This window comes from Balaenoptera physalus, assembly GCF_965194825.1.
Source record: "Balaenoptera physalus genome assembly, chromosome: 11".
In the NCBI taxonomy this organism is placed as follows: Eukaryota; Metazoa; Chordata; class Mammalia; order Artiodactyla; family Balaenopteridae; genus Balaenoptera; species Balaenoptera physalus.
Window position 1 is genome coordinate 21,106,950 of NC_138896.1, and position 20,756 is coordinate 21,127,705.

General features: G+C 43.5%; 3 protein-coding genes across 6 annotated transcripts in view; 2 read left to right on the top strand and 1 right to left on the bottom strand.

The window, feature by feature from the left end:
* Positions 1 to 20,756, bottom strand: part of LOC309638159 (uncharacterized protein) — a 31,940-nt gene that overhangs the window by 7,701 nt on the left and 3,483 nt on the right. The window contains exons 2-3 of the mRNA XM_082413767.1: positions 9,741 to 9,955; positions 8,112 to 8,293 (exon numbers count right to left, since the gene is read on the bottom strand). Coding sequence (XP_082269893.1) covers positions 8,112 to 8,293; positions 9,741 to 9,955 — 397 coding nt within the window. The remainder of the gene's footprint in view (positions 1 to 8,111; positions 8,294 to 9,740; positions 9,956 to 20,756) is intronic.
* Positions 987 to 13,080, top strand: HFE (homeostatic iron regulator). 4 transcript variants are annotated; one of them, XM_082413056.1, is made up of 6 exons: positions 3,980 to 4,311; positions 8,065 to 8,328; positions 8,513 to 8,812; positions 9,650 to 9,925; positions 10,058 to 10,171; positions 11,135 to 13,080. In XM_082413056.1, exons 1-6 carry the CDS (start codon positions 4,236 to 4,238, stop codon positions 11,173 to 11,175), a joined length of 1,071 nt encoding a protein of 356 aa, XP_082269182.1. In that variant the 5' UTR covers positions 3,980 to 4,235; the 3' UTR covers positions 11,176 to 13,080. The 4 variants fall into 4 exon arrangements, with proteins under 4 accessions (XP_082269185.1, XP_082269184.1, XP_082269182.1 ...); XM_082413057.1 differs by lacking the exon at positions 3,980 to 4,311 and adding an exon at positions 6,744 to 6,846; XM_082413058.1 differs by lacking the exon at positions 10,058 to 10,171 and having other exon boundaries at positions 3,961 to 4,311.
* Positions 16,909 to 19,573, top strand: LOC309637866 (histone H4). Its single transcript, XM_082413096.1, has one exon. The coding sequence runs from the start codon at positions 19,194 to 19,196 to the stop codon at positions 19,503 to 19,505; it is 312 nt and encodes a 103-aa protein (XP_082269222.1). The 5' UTR covers positions 16,909 to 19,193; the 3' UTR covers positions 19,506 to 19,573.

A 20,756-nucleotide genomic window follows, 5' to 3' on the forward strand; every position in this document is an offset into this window, starting at 1 on the left:
TTCTAAGAATAGTACCTGCCATGTTGTAAGTACAAATTTTTATATACATATTTAAAAAATTATTTTAAAAGTTATACATACATTCTTATAAACACAACACCATTCTGTAACTGTTGGTTTAAGAGTGTCAATAATACTAATAAAGATAACTTAACTGAACACTTTCTATGCACCAGGCATTATATGCACTATTTTCATTCTGTCTTCACCACCATCCTATGACTACCATTACAAGCATTAGCACTTCACCAATAAGGAAATGGAGATTGAGAATTCAGATTTCTCCTAGGAGAGCCCTGCAGACTGATTACAATTCATGTACCCTGAACACACACACACACACACACACACACACACACACACACACACACACACAAATATCAACTGAACTAAAGTCAAAGACCTTTGTTTTTCCATTATAAAGTGTATAAAATTAAAATACTCCCATAACTATTAATTACTTACTAGTCTGTTTAATGAGTTGTAGGCAGAAAGTGTTTTCACCCCTGCAAATAATTCTGCATGAATATCATACCCTTCCGGTAGAATCAAAGGTGTTTACAACACATCTTGCTGTCTGTTCTGACGGACACTAGATGGCGATCCCAACCAACCAAAGCTCATTTTGGCGGCTGGCATGTTACAATTTCTCCAGGCCCTTATGTAATTTTTAACCTTTAGTTGTAACTTAACACTTTTCTGTCTCTTTTGGTGAACAGAAATTTTTATTTCCATTTGACAGATGGTGATCCTGACACCACTGTGAAGCCCTGAGACTTCAGCAAGTCTATAGCCAGGCAAGGCAAGGCAGGAACAAATTAAGTGGCTTGGACAGACAGTTGTCTAAGTAGTCCAGAAATATCACGCTGGATAATTATTTCATTCCACAAAAAATTAATCCGCACCTTCGATAATCCCATCTGGGTTTAGGGAATAAGGAAGTAAATAAGACAGGCTCTACCCTTATGGTGGAATTTGGAGGATGGGGACCTAGAAAACGATATGGAATAATGGCTGTGGAAAAGGTCAGAGTGGACATGAAAAGGAGGAAACAGTCGACTTTCCCCAGGCATGGAGGTTAGCCATAGTCTTACAAAGGCAACTTTTAAAATACTAAATTATTTTTCTTTCCTTTCTTAAAGTAAAAACGACCACAGTGAGGAGGAAGATGACAGAAGAAAACACTATTGTGCAAAGATAACAACACTGGTACTATCTTGGTTAAGGTATATCAATTATGACAATGGTGATAGTAATAGCAAATTTATTACACACTATGTGCTAATAAGGATAAAAAGGTTTAAAGGGTTTGTGACTTTGCAACGTGCCTAAGATCAATCCAGCACCTTTATTGTAACACACACGCTCCAAACAAAGCCCCAAGAAGTAGACTGCGCTGAAGTGTAGGTTGTGTAAAAGTCCAATTAACAATTTAATAAATGGGTTTGTTTTGGCTTACCCTTCCCTGCCCAAGGGCATTTACAATGTAGGATGTCGTTGGCACCAATAGGCACTAGATGGCGCTCCAAATTAACACTGTCCTTGGTGGACAGCTGATGCTCCTTATAGCCGGGCTAAGTCATCAATCATTAACTCTGGATTGACATATTACCCAGAAGATTTCAAAACTCATTCATATATAGTCTTGTGATGGAAAGAAATGATTATTACCTACAGTTGACAGTGACAGTATTGAGAAGCTGTGAGACTGGAGTAAAGGCCCAGAGCAGTCAAGTACCAAGCTGGCTACCGGGACCTTTGGAGTCAATAATCTTTATAAAGAGAAATAAATTGTCAAATGGACAAGAAACCCATGGCTGATTCATTCACCTCCTCAAGCAATTAATAAGGAGGAGAAGCACAGATAACTACCCTCAAAGTGCATACAGTTTAGAGTAAGGGGAAAAGGTATGGAAAGAGAATGGAAAGAAATGTTTTACATCTGGCAGTATAGTGTGGAGTAGAGACTAAAGGAGGATATGGTCAATTTTACCAAATCACGGGGGGTAGAAACAGTCTTGTGCAGAAACCATTTCAACTGTGTCTTAAGTGTGAGTAGCAAATTAGGCATAAGAACTCCAAAGACCTAAAGAGACTGCATATGTTTTATCTTTTTAAATTATTATTATTTTGATAGTGAGATAACCACAATACAGGCAATCTGTAAGTGGATACTGACCTATCACCTGGTAGGGAGCAGCATCCTCAGATAAAAAATGTCATTGATAATATTAGTATGATATTAGAATATGTACTAATAATAAACATGGTTTAGCCTTGTTTATTTGCCAGGCACTTGTTGAGGGCTTCGTTTATCAATTTTTATTCTTTTTCATTTAATTCTAAAAATCATTTTATGAAGTAGCTGTTATTATCACCTCTTTACAAATGAGAAAGTTGAGACGGAGAGTTTCAGTGGCTTTGCAGTATAACTTTGCCTTGAAGATTGATTATAATTTATGTGCCTTTAAAGCACACATATATACTCATCAGAAATGAGATACAATAGGGTAGTTTACAAAAACTCTGATTATACTAAAGTGAGCAAGAGTAGACTTTGTTGTTTTTCTCATCGGTAATGAAAAAAATATATACGACAGTTTTCATTAGAAGATATTAAATATCGAGGACGTTTTCTCCCTTAAAATTTCTAAGGCTCTTGGAAGAGCTGAAAGATAACAATTGACAAAAATAGTCATTGCAATCGTCCCAAACTCTTCCCAAATGAAAGAGACATTTATACCATGGTATCTCGTTAGTTCTGATGGCACTCTAAACCAAAACGTACAACATACAGTTTATTCCTAATCTGCCGGTCTGTAATTATTACCTTCTAGGGGTGTCCATATCTGTTAACAGCTGTAAGAGGTCATTCACATAGAGTATCATTTGGTGATCAGAAATTATCCCCATTTCACAGATGAGCAAACTGAGGTTCAGAGAAACTGGAGTAAGGCCATAGTACCGTTAAATCTTTCCCTTTTTGTAGCTCTTTGGAGCTCTCCTCTGCTTGCTAGATGTTATGCTGCCTGATTCATGAATCATTCAATAAAGCCAATTCAATCTTTAAAATTTACTTTGCTGAATTATGTTTTTTAGCAGCAGCTTAGTGACTGGGTAAGGGGAGAGGGAGGGAGGATGGTGGAATTTGGAGATGATGACTAAACGGTACAAAAATGTTTCATTGTGGATGGGATGACAAATGTTCTAAAATTGATTGTGGTATGGTTGCTCACCTTTATGAATATACTAAAGCCGTGGAATTTTATACTTTAAATGGGTGAATTGTATGTACGTGAATTATATCTCCATAAAGCTGTTACCAAGAAAAAAAAGTAATTGCACAATCAACCCCCATGTGCTCATCAGCAATATTCAACATTTTCCCCACCCTATTTCATATCCCCACACAGTTAAGAGGCCTTAATTTCCAACTCTGATTTTTTCTGAGATGGCCAAAATTTGCATACATGCTTTAAAAGGTATCACTTATTATATTTATTAGGCACTTAAAGGTTTCAGGAAAATCAGATATTAATATCCTTTTGAAATTTCTCAGACAGTAGTTCTCAAACTTTGTTGTGTGTGTTGGGGGGAAGAGGGGTATTTAAAATCCCGTTGCTCTGGTGGCACCATACAGCAATTAAATCAGAGTGTCTGGGGGCTATAGCAGGGCATCAATAGGTTTAACGATTCTCCAGGTGATTCCAATGTGCAGTAGTTTGTGACATATAATTTAACTATATAAATTGTGAAAGATGTTTCGATAGATAGGATCTAATCTGTTAATCTTATGATTTAACTAATTCTGATCAAAGAATAAAATAAAATTTTTATGCGAAAACATCAGGATTGGAAAGTTGAACTTAAAATTTTTGAAAATGTATAATTAAAATTTCAAGTTATTCAATATTTAAATATTTAGATCAGAAAATCGTGAAATATACTTTCCCCAGTCAGCAACATCCTCTCTGGGTTTAAAAACCAGAAGGACAGCTGCGTCACCGAGTGTTTCCCAAGCAGGTACTCTGGATTGCAGGAGAGAGAGTTCAAGTGCAGGAGACCCATTTCTTTTCGCCAGTGGCCCCGGAAAAGGTTCCCACTGTCCAGGAAGTTTCATCTGGGATCCCCGGAGCCTCGGCAATGGCTCCAGGGTGACTTCTTGGGCCACCCCCGTTTCCCCGCCCTACCCAAGCGGCTGAAAAGCGCCAGGACGGACGGTCCGAGCCGGCGAAATGGGCCCGCGAGCCCGGCCGGCGCTTCTCTTCCTGATCCTCCTGCGGACGGTGGCCACGCAGGGGCGATCGCCGCGTGAGTCCGGGGGCTGCGGGCCAGAGAGGAGAGCGGCGGGCGGTGGGGGGGAGGAAAAATCGAAACTAGCTTTTCTTAGCGATTGGGAGTTCGCTAAGCTCGGAACAACTGCTCAGCCCTGTGAGCGGTCCCCTCCCCCAACTTTCCCCGGAGGGGACGTGAGTCACTGGGGTGCAGATGGGGTTACGGGGCCTCTCGCCCCAAGACCTTCACCCCCACCCCCGGCCCGCTCGCTGTCCCTGCTGCTATGGAGTCACGCTCGGAACCACCCACTCCCTCCTCCGACTGTGCCGTGTTTAGATATAAACCTTTTCTCATCAAGGCCAAGCTCGGATTAGGGGTCCTTGGACTCGGATCTCGGTATTCTTGTTTCTACTGGTGGTTGTGTCGTTTTACCCCCGATCATCCTCAAACAGGAAGTTCTTTTCACCAAGGGCGACCTCGGCCGGAGCGCCCCCTCGGTGTTTCCTTCCCCGGGCGCTCTAAGGGTTGGGAGACTTTGGGACGAGCGAACGCACGGCGGACCCAGCCGGGTTTCCATTTCAGAACCACTGGCGCTGTGGGTGGGAGGTTCTTGACAGAGGTCGGCCTAGGGACTGACTGACTCTTGGTGATTGTTCTTTTGCCTGGAAAAATAACATATCTGCTGTTTTTGAACTTTTGAACTGAATCTCACAGTTCTCATTTTCAGCCCGGGTTTGTTGATTTGCAGTGTTAATAGTATTGTATAATTAACCAGCCTTTACTAAAGGATGCCAAAGGGATGGTAATTAACATGTAAGTAATGACCTCAGTTTTAAATCACCTTCAGATCTGTGATCTTGTTTGACTCTACTATGCATTTGGGAGGTAGGAGCTATTCGTATGTTGATTTTACTAGTGGTTAACGACCTCAGGTTAAATCCTTTCCCCAGGTTACAAAGAATTCAGGCAATCTGGTTTTCTGACATTAAATGAAGTATCACTGGTTCTAATCTTAGCTGGCAGTGTTTGCCCTTACTGTTGTCTGGCACAGCTCTGGACGCTTTACACTTTGTCAGGTAGCCTCAGAACCACACTTGGAGGGTAGGTAGTATGTGTATCCACACTTTATAGATGACGAGAATGAGATAAGACTTGCTCACAGGTGGTGACTTTGTTCAATGTTACTCAGGGCTTTTGAGGCAGAGCCCGTGTCTCCGCTTCATAGCTGCGATTCCTAAAAGTCACACTGCATTAGGGGTTGAACCATAAAATTTGTTGGACACAAGTCTTCACTGTACGCTGTTCTAGACCCAGGAGAGAGCGGGGAGACTAGTCCTCTGGTGCTTTGCATTCAAGTAGACGGTGATGACAATACACAAAGGGATAGAGAGCATCAGGTAATGGGTGCCCTGAAGGCGTGGGACGCACAGAGATCAGGGCAGGCCACTCTCCCTGGCTGGGTTTTTTTTTTTTTTTAAATAATGTGAGTTGTTTGTTTGTTTTTTTTTATTTTTATTTATTTATTTATTTATTTTTGGCTGTGTTGGGTCTTCGTTTCTGTGTGAGGGCTTTCTCTAGTTGCGGCAAGTGGGGGCCACTCTTCATCGCGGTGCGCGGGCCTCTCACTGTTGCGGCGCACAGGCTCCACACGCGCAGGCTCAGTAGTTGTGGCTCACGGGCCTAGTTGCTCCGCGGCATATGGGATCTTCCCAGACCAGGACTCGAACCCGTGTCCCCTGCATCGGCAGGCAGATTCTCAACCACTGCGCCACCAAGGAAGCCCCCTGGCTAGGTTTGAACAGAGACCTGAAGGAAATAGAGGTGATGCTGCCTGGGAGCAGCGCTTCCCGGACAGGCTGGGGAGACCTGGCAAGGACTTGCAACCTCGGCACTGCTGACATTTTTTTTGTTGTGGGGACTGTCGTGTGCGCTGTAGGATGTTTAGCAGCATCCCTGACCTTTACTCACTGGATGTTAGTACCCTCCCCAGCTGTGACAACCGAAAATGTGCCCAGACATTGCCAGATGTCCCTTAAGAGACGGAATGTCCTGGTTGAAGAAAGAGCAAGGGCGCCGGTGCAGCAGGAGTGCAGGAGCCGGAGGCCTAGGATAGGCAATGGGCTCAGCAGAGGAGCTGCGGGCGAGTCTCCTGGGGCCTCACAGGCTACAGTGTGGATTCCAGCCCAGGAGTGATGTGATCGAGCACAGCTGTTGAAAAGATTGCTCCAGCTGCTCTGTGGAAAGCGTAGTGAAGGGGGCAACGATAAAAACAGGGCAAGCAGACAGGCAGGAGTTGATGGACTGGGCCGGTGGGAGCGGAAGTGGTGGTGAGAAACGGTTGTATTCTGGATCTATTTTGAAGGAAGTTGCTGAGGGATCTATGAAGGATCACATGACAGACAAAGTCGAAGGTGCCTCTGTTATTATTTTATTTTATTTTTATTTTTATTTTATCGGCCTGAGCAACAGGGGGATAGGTGATGCCATTTCTGAGATGGTGAAGGCAGAAGAAAGAGCATTTTGGGGGAAATCAAGAGCCTGGTTTTGGACTTGCTCAAGTTTGAGATTCCAGTGAGTCATCCAACTGGTGGTATCATGTAGGCAGTTGGAGTGTAAGAGTCTAGAGTTCACGGCCAGAGACAAAAATCTAGAAGTCAGCATTTGGTCACCCAACAAGTATGTATTAAGCATGTACTACGTGCCAGACACTGTTCTAGGCATTGCGGATACATCCCTGAACTCCCTCATTCTAGAATTGAGGGGAGGTGTAAGGAAGCTCTCACCTGCCCAGAGATCTGTCCTCTTGGGCTTACTGGGGTTTTTCTATATTTGCATTTGATTTGGAACTGTTTTGTTGCTGAAAAGCTGCCCTGAGCTGTTTATCATCACATCTTCCAGCATTTGACAGGAAACATTTACAGGCAGACCTCAGAAATATTGTGGGTTCGGTTTCAGACCACCACAATAAAGGGAATGTCACAGTAAAGCTACTCACATGAAGTTTTTGGTTTCCCAGTACATATTCAAATTATGTTTACTACACTGTATTCTATTAAGTGTGCAATAGCATTGTCTTAAAAAAACAACATACATACCTTAATTTAAAAGTACTTTATTGCTGAGAAACGTTAACCATCACGTGAGCCTTCAGAGAGGCAAAATCTTTTTATAATAGTAACATCAAAGATCACTGATCACAGATCACCATAACAAATATAATAATAATGAAAAAGCTGGAAATCTTGCGAGAATTACCAAAATGTGACACAGAGACATGAAGTGAGCAAAGGCTGTTGGGAAAGTGATGCTGATAGACTTGCTTGACTCAGGGTTGCCACAAACCTTCAATTTGTAAAAAACACATTAGCTGCAAAGTGCAATAAAACGAAGTCTGCCTGTACACAGTAAAGCATTTAGAGATGGAAGTAGTGATAAAAACCAACAATAATTCCTCTGGACTTGGATCTAATTGGCTCTGAGCACTAACTCTTGATCTCAACTGCCCTAGCTAGACAGACCTTGGGATTTTCTAGAGTCTGTTGGGTCCAAAGGAGGCTGCTGTAATCGTGACTACTGGGGCAGAGGCTGGGGCCTGCAATGGGGTGGCAGGCACACGTGGCAGATGGGCACAAGGGGAGAGCAGACGGGAGGGGCATGCGGAGGGAAGGCAGGCACCGCATGTCACTTTCACAGGGTGGGACCAGACACAGCTGGTACCAGTTGATTCAGAAGGTCTGCCTCCCAGTTCCCCAGGCAGCCCACAGAGAAGGCCTGTCGTCCTCTCCCCAGGGTCACACTCCCTGCGCTTCCTCTTCATGGGTGCCTCCGAGCCAGACCTTGGGCTGCCCCTGTTTGAGGCCTTGGGCTACGTGGACGACCAGCTGTTCGTGTCCTACGATCACGAGAGTCGCCGTGTAGAGCCTCGTGCCCCGTGGCTCTGGGGCAGGGCCACCAGCCAGCTGTGGCTGCAGCTGAGCCAGAGCCTGAAAGGCTGGGATCACATGTTCATCGTGGACTTCTGGACCATCATGGACAACCACAACCAAAGCAAGGGTACGTGGAGAGCACACCTCGCCTTCCTGAGGTGGGCGGAGTGTGTCCCTGCCTCAGGGATGCATCTTGAGGGAGAGAACTGGCTATTTGAGATCCGGGGGCAGGGAAGAGGGCAGGAGTTTGATTCCTGAGGTCACTGGGTCCCTGTAATGGCGAAAACAGGGGCCTACTCCTTTGGTTTCAGTAATGAAGCTGGGAGTGCTGCCAGAGTCCCACACCCTGCAGGTGATCCTGGGCTGTGAAGTGCAAGAGGACAACAGCACCAGAGGGTTCTGGAAGTACGGGTACGATGGGCAGGACCATCTTGAATTCCGCCCTGAGACGCTGGATTGGAGAGCAGCAGAGCCCAGGGCTCGGACCACCAAGCTGGAGTGGGAAGTGAACAAGATTCGGGCCAAGCAGAACAGGGCCTACCTCGAGCGGGACTGCCCAGAGCAGCTGCGGTGCTTGCTGGAGCTGGGGAGAGGGGCCCTGGACCAGCAAGGTACGGCGGGAGCGCCCTCTGCCCCTCTCGTGAGGGAGGGGAGGCGGATGCAGGGCATGGGATCCCCGGCTGGGTTTTCAGAGATGGTCGAGGTTGTGTAACTCTCTGGGACAGTAATGAGGTCTGAGTTTTCCACCCTGAGGTCTCCAGCTCTGAGGTCTCCACCTTACAATTGAGATGTATCATCCAGCCATGAGTCATGGTGTTCATTTTTTTTCCATGCACGTAGCTAAAGAAGAAGTAACTGTGATTTTTCTCTTGATTTAACCAAGACCGCTATGTATATTTATAACTTTTAGGAATTCAGAGATGCCAATTATCACATGAATACCAAGGCAAGAGATGAATACCAAGGAGCCAACCGGTCAGAGTAGCAGAATCTTGGAGGGTAAAGGTTACGTTCACAGAACATGGCAGTAGTCACGTAGGCTGCCTATCTTACAAGGCCCCTTCTTACAAGAATACTTACTGGGTTGAACCAGGTGAAATTACCAGTAGTACATATTCAATCACTTTTGAGCCTCATAGGGGCAATTTCATCTGATTCCACTTAACGTATTAACAAAGAACGTAAGACATGGGCAACAGGTATGCATATTTACATGTGGGACCGGAGAACAGGCTGATATGACTGTAACTGTTCTCCATGTGACACCACATCAGAACCCAATCGTGGAACATGTTTTAGGGCACAAAATGGTGTGTCTCTCCTACAACTTGCTCTATCTGCACAGGGAAACTCCTTCCTCCAACCTGTAGAGAAAGTGAAGTGAAAGTTCTGGTCTTCCTGGCGTGGGTAGGAATCCCCCCTCCAGATCCTCCCTCCTTCCTGTTCAGCGCTTCCTTTGGTGAAAGTGACTCATCACGTGGCCTCTGCAGTGACCACTCTACGGTGTCAGGCTCTGAACTTCTACCCCCAGGACATCACCATGAGGTGGTTGAAGGACAGGCAGCCACTGGATGCCAAGGACGTTGAGCCTGAGGACGTGCTGCCCAACGGGGACGGAACCTACCAGGGCTGGGTGGCTTTGGCCGTGCTCCCTGGGGAAGAGCAGAGATACAGCTGCCAGGTGGAACACCCAGGCCTGGATCAGCCCCTCACTGCCACCTGGGGTATGGATGAGAGCCAGGGGCTGAGAAAACCTGGTGTGGGTGGGATCGGAATGGTCAAGAGGGCAGTGAGGGGAGGGTTGGCTCTGGAATGGGGCAGTGATCATGGGCTTTCCCTTGCTTTTGCTATTTTAGAGCCCTCGCTGTCTGGCACCCTGGTCACTGGAATCATCAGTGGAATTGCTGTCTGTATCATCCTCTTCCTTATTGGAATTTTGTTCAGAATCTTGAGGAGAAGGCAGGCTTCCAGTGAGTAGGAAGAAGGAGGAAGCCTCTTAGCATCTCTGCCCCCAGGACACACTGATCCTCCTGCAGGAAGTGGAGCAGGGGGAGGGCAAAGGGGAGTTGGCATCCATGAGAAGCCTTCTCATCTGTCTTTCTCTGGGAGCCCTGGCATCTCCCTGGGAGCAGGAATTGATGATTTCCCTCAGAATGAAAGCTCCTAATTCAACAGACATCTTTTGAACGCCTCTTATTTTGCAAGGTGCTGTTTTAGGTAGTGCAGGTGCTTTGAGGTTAAGTCACCTTTGCTATCTCAGAACCCAGGTCTAGTAAGGAATGAAATCCATGACAGGTAAATGCAGTTAAAGACCCCCAAAGATCCTAAAGTAGATATGAAGCAAATGCTCTGGGGTGTCAAGGGAAGGGATGACCACGTTCATCTGGGGATCAAGAAAGGCTTCTGGATCTTGAAGAAGTAAGATTTCTTTAGGTGAGGTTGAGGACGAGGGGAAGTCAATGCAGATGAAGCAACCGTGCAAGTGGGAGAGTGTGAGGCATGCTGGGAGGTGAGAAATTATTATCAATTTGACCCTTGACTTTACGTACTTTTCAGTCTGCATTTCTACTCCCTGAACATTGGTGGTGCAGGGGAAAGAGGGGCAGACAGACGCCAACTCCTGTAGAGCCCTGGGGGCCTTTGGGATGTTATGTTATGAGCACTGGAGGGGCGGCGATCAATGCAGGGACTTAAATAAGCAAGGAGGGACCCAGTCTCCTCGATATGGAGAGTGAGTTGTTAGGAGGTGAGATGGGAGACAAGGAAACCAGTTAGGAAGCTATTCAGCAATTCCAGATGAGAGATAATGGTGCCTGAAATCCAGGAGTTCCTTGGGAAGGGGGTGGTAAGAGTTGACATGAGTGTCCGGGGAGGGGAGGAGGCAAGAGGATCGCAGGTCTATGATGCTTCTTTCCTGGATCTTGTCTTTACAGGAGGAGCCGCAGGGGACTATGTCTTAGCCGAATGTGAATGAAGTGCAGCCTGCAGACTCCTTGTGGGGAAAGAGAGGGTGCACTTGAGGCGTTCTTCATGTTTCCGGACAGCTGGACCTAAGAAATAGGAACTGTCTCAGGAACTCTCTGCTCTTAGCCTTCCCCGTTCACTGTCAAAACGTTCCCCATCTAGGTTTCTGAGTTCCTGCTTGTTAAAGGGCCCCAGTTGTGACCTCTCCCCGAGAACTGGTTCTCCTGAATCCCAAGCTGCATCTAGAGCCTGCCTTCATTTCCTACATCACCTCAGACTCCATACACCTACGTCATCTCATCTCCTAACGGTGGAATGAGGCTCCTTAAATTTGGGGGGACTTGTGATTCCTTTAAACATCTGAGAATAGCTTTGAACCTTCTCCTCGGGACATACACTCTAATACCCCTACCAGAATTTGACACACACATCCAGGCATTTCCTGGACCCACTCAAGTTTCCTTTTAACCCTCTCTCTGTTATGCAAGAACTCACCTGTCTCCAAGCCCCGTGGTCTCTTCCATCAGAGGGAGACCTGGATCTTTGTACAGCGTGAAGGTTGTGCACTGCACAACCCGAGGAGGCACCTTTCCCGGAAGAGGCATCATGGATGTTTGTGCACATTATGATAGTCTTCCCGAATATGGGTGGGAAGTGTCTTGAGGAGGGAATGTCTTTTTCTAATTTGCACAAAGGTGCCATGTAGGTTTCCTTAGGTTAATGATACCCACACTTACAATGCCAGACTTGAAGTAGCACAGGATTTGATCTCTGCTCACACCCTCTCCTTGTTCTGACAATGAAAATGATAATTAAGATGACGACGATAATGCTAAGGTGGCTGACACTTATTTATAAAGCTCTTCCTTGGTGCCAGACTTAGTTCTGAGTGCCTACTTACATACATTATCTCAATAGTTCTTTGATGTAAGTACTATTATCCTCTTTTTTTTTTTAAGATGAAGAAAGTGAAATAAAAAATAGAATATCTCACAGCTTGCCAGGGACAGAGACAGGTCTCAAACTCAGTCAATCTGGCTCTTTGATCCAGCTCTTTGGCGCTGCATTCAGATGGTTAGATGCCTGGAGTAAATGGGGAAGGAAGGAGATGGCTGTGGAGATAGCTCTTCTCTTGTCTCATTGTCTATATTCTCGGTGAGTTCGACCCAAATGAAGGGAAAAAGCAGCAGAAAACAATATCAGCCATGTCTCCTTTCAAAGTCCCTGAGGGAAGAACCCTGGAATGTGACGCCTGTTGCCACCACCGGCCAGCTCTATCTGGCATCACTCATGGGACTGTGAGTGGGGGTGTCAATTAGTTACTGTGTTGGACCTCACAGTGTCCTGCTCCAATCAGGACCACCAGGGTGGAGGCATTTCCCTCCAAAAACTGGAGCAACTTCTCTCATATTAAAGATGGAAAACTAGAAGCCACCAAGTGGCCTTGGTCAGCACCAAGATGCTGACCCCAGCATCTTCCTGGGGTCCTTGAGAGTCTGGTTCTCATCCCCAGCTGTGCACGTTCAAAAAATTAATCTAACCAGGTCACTCAGGAATTAGTCGATTCTGGGAAAATAATTTGTCTGACCATATTCAAAAGAGTACTAATATATACACGCAGGAAACTTGTGTTTACTTTGTGCTGCCACGTGTATTTGGCGGCATAACTGTGAACAAGGCTTTCTGTCTTGGAGGGCAGCTGCCTCAGACCAAATACAGCTCAAAAGTTTGTTTGGTAGATATTGAACTCGGGCAAAGAGATCTCAACTATTTTTTTAAACTTTTCTTTTTTTGCAGTTCCCAAAGTTAAGTGGATAAAAGTATATAGGATTTGTGCTTACTAGAGAAAAGTTGAAAATGAATTAAATTGAAACTATTATTCCATTAGCCAGTAATAAAGTCTATTAAAAATTTGCATATTTCCTCTCACTATTATTGCTATATTAAAATATATAAAATTAGTAGAAACATATATTTTAATAAATGCATAATTCATTGTGTTGTGTACTGCATGGTTTTCCTGATGTGTTTGTCCATCTTATGTATATACTTAATCGACTTAATCATCACGTTATTTTGGGGACATTTTACTGCTTCTAATTTTTTAATGTTTTGTTTCATGGAATATTTTCATTAAACCATGGTAACTGAATTAATTGTTTTTCTTCACACTAGACACATTACCATCTAAGTAGTAACACATTGGTCATTTTACCTCCAAACCATGGTGGAAGCACACTGACAAATTCTTTCTCCTTAAACATCATCCTATACTCAAATCAGACTGCCAAAAAGCTTCCTGGCTCATACTGAGCTTCCTACCTCATTAAGGATATGTTACAATTAATTAGGCAACCTTTGTCTTATATTGGTTTTGTTTCACACAGGCCAAAATTTCAAGAAACATTCTACTCTTCACAGTAATACACATTTATTAACAGTCGGCAACTGTGGCCTGCTAATTTTTTTTTTTAATAACCGTAGTTATAAATCTCCATTTTCTTTCAGTGTTTCTTAGCTTAATTTTTCTGGCCTTGTTCATCAATTCTTAAGGTCAACTACATTTGAAAAGTCAGATTTAAAAATCTGTATCTTAGGGCTTCCCTGGTGGTGCAGTGGTTGAGAATCCGCCTGTCAATGCAAGGGACATGGGTTCGAGCCCTGGTCTGGGAGGATCCCACATGCTGCAGAGCAACTGGGCCCGTGAGCCACAACTACTGAGCCTGCGCGTCTGGAGCCTGTGCTGCGCAACAGGCCGCGATAGTGAGAGGCCCGCGCACCGCGATGAAGAGTGGCCCCCGCTTGCCGCAACTAGAGAAAGCCCTCGCACAGAGACGAAGACCCAACACAGCCAAAAGTAAATAAATTAAAAAAAAAAAAAAAAAACTGTATCTTATTTTGCCTCTGGCAAAACCATTTACAAGGATGGTAGTAAGGAGAAGCGCGCCATCTGGTGGCCAAAAATGTCACAGTGGTCTTTCGACTATGGGGTGGGGGGCGGGGGTTCCTCAGGGGGAAAGAATAAACAAGGGATGGGGCGCTGGGGATCACTTTTGGAGAAAAGCCCCTGAAAATTTGAGAGAGCAAAGCTGAAACTATTCACCAGCTATTTGAATCGCTGGAATCACAGGGCAATGTTGAGCTACCTGAACTGGGAACAGAACAGAAGGAAAACGAACAAACCTGGTGATCTTTGAGGCAACCTGCCAGCAGTTGGTTAAGGCTGCTGGGCGGTACAGGCAAAACTTCGGCTTAAGTTATAATAATATAGTCCTAGAGTACCGTGTACTTGATACATTCTTCAGGTACACACACACACTTAAAAACAAAAGACCTTCTCTAAAATGCTGCAAGGTTCTTATAAGCTACACACTCTAATAATAACTAGAATTTTAAAATGCATGAATTTAACCATGGAAGATTTTCACATGCGTGGAGTGATATTTTTAATTTTGATTTCTTTCTGTGGACTTTGGGTCATCATTTTTTCTTCTCCCTTTTTGAATCAGTGATTAACATGTAGAATATTAATACAATATTAAATCATTTCATGTGACAATTTGATTAAAAAGCCTGGGTTGCCTTGACATCCTGCGTGCATTTATTACTTGGCCTGGCATGCATGCTGGTATCTCACATATGCTGATTCTGAGTAATTCTCTAAGGTGTTTACTCATGTGTATGAGAGATACATATGATGTGTTTTAAGAAGATGCTTCTGTAGCTTCTATTTCTTGGCTGAATGAATTTTCATTCTCAGAAAAGTCTTCTTAGGCTTAAATATTTTCTAAAACTAATTTTTTTTCAGCTAATAATTATCGAGTACTTACTAGATGTCAGGCCCTGTTCTAAATATTAATTCTTTGGAAGAATCCTGTGAGGTAGAAACTCTTCTTATTCTGCTACCCTTATTTTGCTGTATGGAAACCAAGGCACAGAGAGGTTGGTTAACTTGCTGAAGGTTACACAGCTGGAAGATGATTGTATTGATTTTTTTCCCAGCTAGCCTGGCTCAGATTCATAGCCACTACACAATCCCTCTCTCTGAATCAAGAAAACGTGTGGTTGGCATTGTTGCATCTTTTTAGGATACTCCTTTGAGTATCCATTCTGCTGCCTAGTGGCAGCACCTCTGATTATTTCCTGAGTGAGGACAGAACCTGTTTTAACATTTCAGAATATACTCTATAAATTTTTCATAAATATTTGAAACATTTGGGAATTTTTTTTTCTGTTCACACACAAAATTCTAACTATCAAATTCACATTTTTATTTATTCTATTTATCATTCAGGGAGGTATTATGGGATGGGTAGCATTGAAGCACCTGTGAATCAGTTTTCACCAGATTTGCGTAGAAAGTATTGTAAATAAAGTAATTAAGTAAAAAAAAAAAAGCAAATTCTGGCTTTTGACCCAAAGATTCTAAAATAGAATTTTGGAGCCTTCAGTGCATTTGTGTGTGGAGGGGGAGGTGAGGATAACACCAATATTTGTATAAACTTCAGTGAAAGTCTTGTCAGTTAACCTTACCCTATGAGTTGATGAAATATCCTGGATCTTATTCTGTAAACAGAGTGACCACAATGGCATTTTCATAAGATAGTCAGCAAGCAACTTGGATATGCCAGAGGAGCTTCATTATGTGTGCAAGAAAGCACCTGTTTTAAACATGGATGTAACAGTTAATGATCTTTGCTTTGTGTACTTTTGTGTTCAGTTTTCACCATTAAAAAAAATGCAAAATCCTTTCTTCGGGCTTTGTGTGTGTGATTAAGGAAGTATTCAATGGAATTTTGAAAATCAAATTTAACTACAAACATGTTTATAAAAATTTTGAAGCAAATGTTTAAGAAAGGATACTGTTAGAAATTCTCTTTCCAAATAACATTTTCTTTAGTAGGTCAAAATGTATTATGAATATTTAGGGGAGAAAACCCACACAAGGACAGCAGGCCTAGAAAGTGCAAGTGCCAAAAACTTTTAGTAAAAGAGTTTGAACTAAAGAGAAAAAGCAGGGAGTTCCCTGGTGGTCTAATGGTCAGGATTCGGCACTTTCACTGCTGTGGCCCGGGTTCAATCCCTGGATGGGGAACTGAGATCCCGCAAGCCACATGGCACAGCCAAAATTAAAAAATAAAATAAAATAAGGAGAAAAAGCAGGAACGTTTTCCTAGAAGGATAAGGAGAGGAAGTGAGAAAAATATGGAGAGACACAGTATATGTATCTTATGGAACCAAAAACATGCCAGTGGGAATGACAGTTTAATTCAGGAAAAATGAATAAGAAAATAGATCATACCAAAGTAAAGATCAGGTGGCTGAAAAAAGAGAAATGCATTAAAGACTTAGGTGAGAAGGAGATAAATCAGCCAGGGGTCAGAAGAGCTGTCTGCCCCAGACCAGGAGTGGTGTCCCCAAATGCCCAGAGCTAACTACTGTCATGTTATAAATCCCTGTCAGGCTAAGTGGGGTGAGATTGTACTTATGTATTTCTGCAACTATAATATTGCTCAAAAGTATTTCTACCCTGGGATTTCTTTTTCCTAAAGTACAATTGTACCCTGAAAAGTGCTGGTATATTCTGGTAGTCTTCAACTCTGGCTAAGTATCAGAATTGTCTTTTGAATACATATATATTCCATGGGATGATATGTGTATATATATTCCTCATATTTATATATATATATATATTATATATATATATATATATATTTTATATATATATATATATATAATATATAATATATATATATATTCCTCAACGTTGATATTCTGATTGAGTTAGTTTGTGGAGAGTGGTTCTGGGCATTTTATATTTTTAGAAGACTTTTGTTTAACATCACAGTTTTATTTGTGTGAATATTTCATGTGTCCATTTAGCCACAACTTGTTTGTAGGGTTTTTATTTGAAGAGCCTCGCTCACATGAATGGGGCTCTGTGAAGCCAGGTTCACTCTGAGAATGAGAGTTCCAGGGTGAGCCACCTTTTCCCAAGCTACAGGACCAAAGAATACCTGAACTCTTCCTAGAGTGGAAGAATCCATTTTTTAATATAAATCTATAATTGTATACCTCTTAAATATTTGTGTTTTTTTTTTAAAGGAATCCCTTTATTTTTATTTTTATTTTTATTTATTTATTTATTTTTGGCTGTGTTGGGTCTTCGTTTCTGTGCAAGGGCTTTCTCTAGTTGCGGCAAGCGGGGGCCACTCTTCATAGCGGTGCGCGGGCCTCCCACCATCGCGGCCTCTCTTGTTGTGCAGCACAGGCTCCAGACGCGCAGGCTCAGCAGTTGTGGCTCAGGGGCCTAGTTGCTCCGCGGCATGTGGGATCCTCCCAAACCAGGGCTCGAACCCGCGTCCCCTGAACTGGCAGGCAGACTCTCAACCACTGCGCCACCAGGGAAGCCCAATATTTCTGTTTTGACATTCATGATTTTTGAGTCAATGTCATTGAGAAAAAATTAGAAAACAAGAAATTAGGAGAAGGGAATAAGAAAAAAAGAACCATGTCATACACATTATTTTAAATTTATTTTCATGAATTAAAAAGCATGTTGAGATTTCATGTTTACCTGTGAACTCTGACCTTGCACTTTTCCTCTGTAATGAATGGCATTTCTTCCTAGCTAAGTCTCCGCTTATAAGGTGCATGTTTGTGGTGGGAAAGGGTAGTGAAAGTCAGGAGCCTAAAAACACTCACTTTGGGGCAGAAGAATGTAACCATCTAATTATTTCAGAAGTGATAAAACCATATGTCATCCAGAGCTTTCCTGCCCTCTCCTGGGTCTTTTGTCTCCATCTTTGGGTCTCTTCTCCCTTTTTACCTAAGTCTTAGGTTATTATATGAGGTCTCTCTCAGGCCATAATCTCATTCTAAATCTCCCCAACAGACATTTATTTATTAACCAGGATGGGGGGGGAGGGGTGTCTTTTTTTTTTTTTTTTTTCCAATTTAACTAGAGTAACTCTTACTGTGGAAATTTTTAAAAGTTGTCAGGAAGCCAAAGAGAAACTTTTTGATTTGAGAAATCCTTCTCTTCAAACCATATTCAGATCCAGTTCTGTTCTGTTCGGCTTTTTAAAAAAAAGAATGAAAACAAAAATGGGATTAACCTGTTCAAAACACCCATAATCTCATCATAGGCCTCCCAGGGGAGGGCCCTGTAGGCTTTGTAATGACCTTAATCAAGTATTAGCCCTATCTTACTATTAATCCTGGACTCTACAAAACAAATGTATGTTCTTGTCTCTAAAACTAGAGAAGGTTGAGAAAGGATTAATGAAAGAAGGAAAGGAGCTTTTAGGAACTGCAGGCCAATGAGGCGCAGAAGGCCAGGAAGAGGGTCCAGAGGTAACTGATTACCCAAGCCTAGTTTTAAATTCCTTCTCTCACATGCATTTGCAGAAAAAGGAGTCACCCAGTACGTGTCTGAATGGAGGAAGAGAAGAAAAGGAAGAAGTTTTAATTTGCAGTCGTTTGTCTACCTTTTTGTCTTTCCAAACACAGATCTTTTAGGACGAGAGCCTCTTCATGGCCGGCTTATACTTCACCCATCAAAATGCGTCCTTTAAAATTGAAACAGTAAAAGGACTGAAAGGGAAAGTCCCTTGACCTATAACTCTATCTTCCTTTACACATTATTTTTACCTTCCCCAAGGAACCATTATCTAACTTATTAGGTACCAAGTTACCAAAAGGAAATGTGGAGTGAAGCTCTTTGCTCCGTGTCCTTGAGATGAATACACTCAACTTGCAAACGCGCACAGAAAAAAAATAGGGCAAGGCAAAAGAGAAACTAAAGCTTTTCAGCTGATTGAAGTCCACCTCACCTTCCGGCCCGCCAGACGAAGAGCGAGGTATTTCGACCAATCAAAACATTGAAATGTTAATAAGCCCCTCCTTGCCCCACCCCTTGATGACCTAATTTGGAAAAATCCACCAGGGCTCTCGTTTTCAATCAGGTCCGGAAGAATGCTATTTAAAGAGCAGTGCTAAGTTCAAAAAGTTACTGCGACAACAGCCATGTCTGGTCGTGGGAAGGGTGGTAAAGGCCTCGGTAAAGGCGGCGCTAAGCGTCACCGCAAGGTCTTACGGGACAACATCCAGGGCATCACCAAACCGGCTATTCGTCGCCTGGCTCGCCGTGGTGGTGTCAAGCGCATTTCCGGGCTAATTTACGAGGAGACTCGCGGGGTGCTGAAAGTGTTTTTGGAGAACGTGATTCGGGACGCTGTTACCTACACCGAGCACGCCAAGCGGAAGACTGTTACCGCCATGGACGTGGTTTACGCACTCAAACGCCAGGGCCGTACCCTTTACGGCTTCGGTGGTTGATCACGGCATCAGCTGAGACAGACCTCGACATCTAAAAAAAACAAAAAGGCCCTTTTCAGGGCCGCCCACAAACTCGCTGAAGGGCTGTTGGACGTTGCAGAGGTGTGTGAAAGCCAAATGTCAGAGTTAATTTCACATGTGAAGTATGGTCGGAAGCTGCATTAACAACGCAGTTATGTAAGTAGGGCTTTGCGCTTATACTAAGGTGTTAAGGCGGTGAAACGCGAAGTGATATAAGGTCGGATCTATGAGAGAAATGTGCCTATTTTGTGCATCTGGAAATATTCTGAGAACTGTCCTTAAGTGGACGGCTGGAGGCATCCATGGCACAAAAGTTCACAGTATCACCCACAGAACACACAGCTATGCAAATGAAGGCTCTTCGGGGACAAGCTTTCATTGGCTGGTTCTCAGTGTGGCGAAGAAACCACTGTTAAATTGCGGAGGGTGGTGTTAACAAGGCTGTTTTCCTATTGGCCAAAACAAGGGGTTTCATACTGGTACCCGGAATTTAAGGGAAAACCTTCATTGGTTAACTTTTTAATCCGATGCATGCCAGGCGCTAAAGAGCCCGAGGAGCAAAATCGCAGAGTGGCCGAGCCGGTTCTACACAGGTTGGAGTAGTGCTGGGAGGTCGGCTGGCTTCTGGGCGGGATGAAGCCAGCTGTTCCTCCTTTACCTCTGCGATGATAGTCTGGGGTCAGTCCACTGCTGGGCACAGAGAAGTAGCTCACTGCCTTGTCCGGCAAGTGAAGAATTTTCCTGCACTATCCCAACTCCAACTTCAGAGGGAAACAATGGCCACCTTATCCAAGCAAAGAAACCATTGTATTTAGTCGTTTTCCATATAGGATACAATTAATTTTTTTTTTCTGTGGCCCGATTATACAAATGAATTCAGACAGGATATAGAACATGTTTGCATGGGAGGCTGCATTAATTACGTAGTTTTGCACTGGGCTTTGTTCGAAGTCGCCCCCAATACCAAGGCCCAAAATAAGATTAACAGTATAAATTTATTTACGAGGATCTTTAAGAATGCTAAATTACAAACTAAGTGAAAACAAACTAAACTGTTTAAAGCGAAAAAGATGCTTTAACTCCGACCCTGAGCGTTTCCTAGTACAAGCAGGTTTGTGATTTAAAGGTCACACCCTAATATTTGAACCTCCAACATCTCCATACATGTTTTAGAGTTAACATTTTTTCAGCCTGTGTAGCACAATCTGAACAAGCCTATCATTCTCTTCA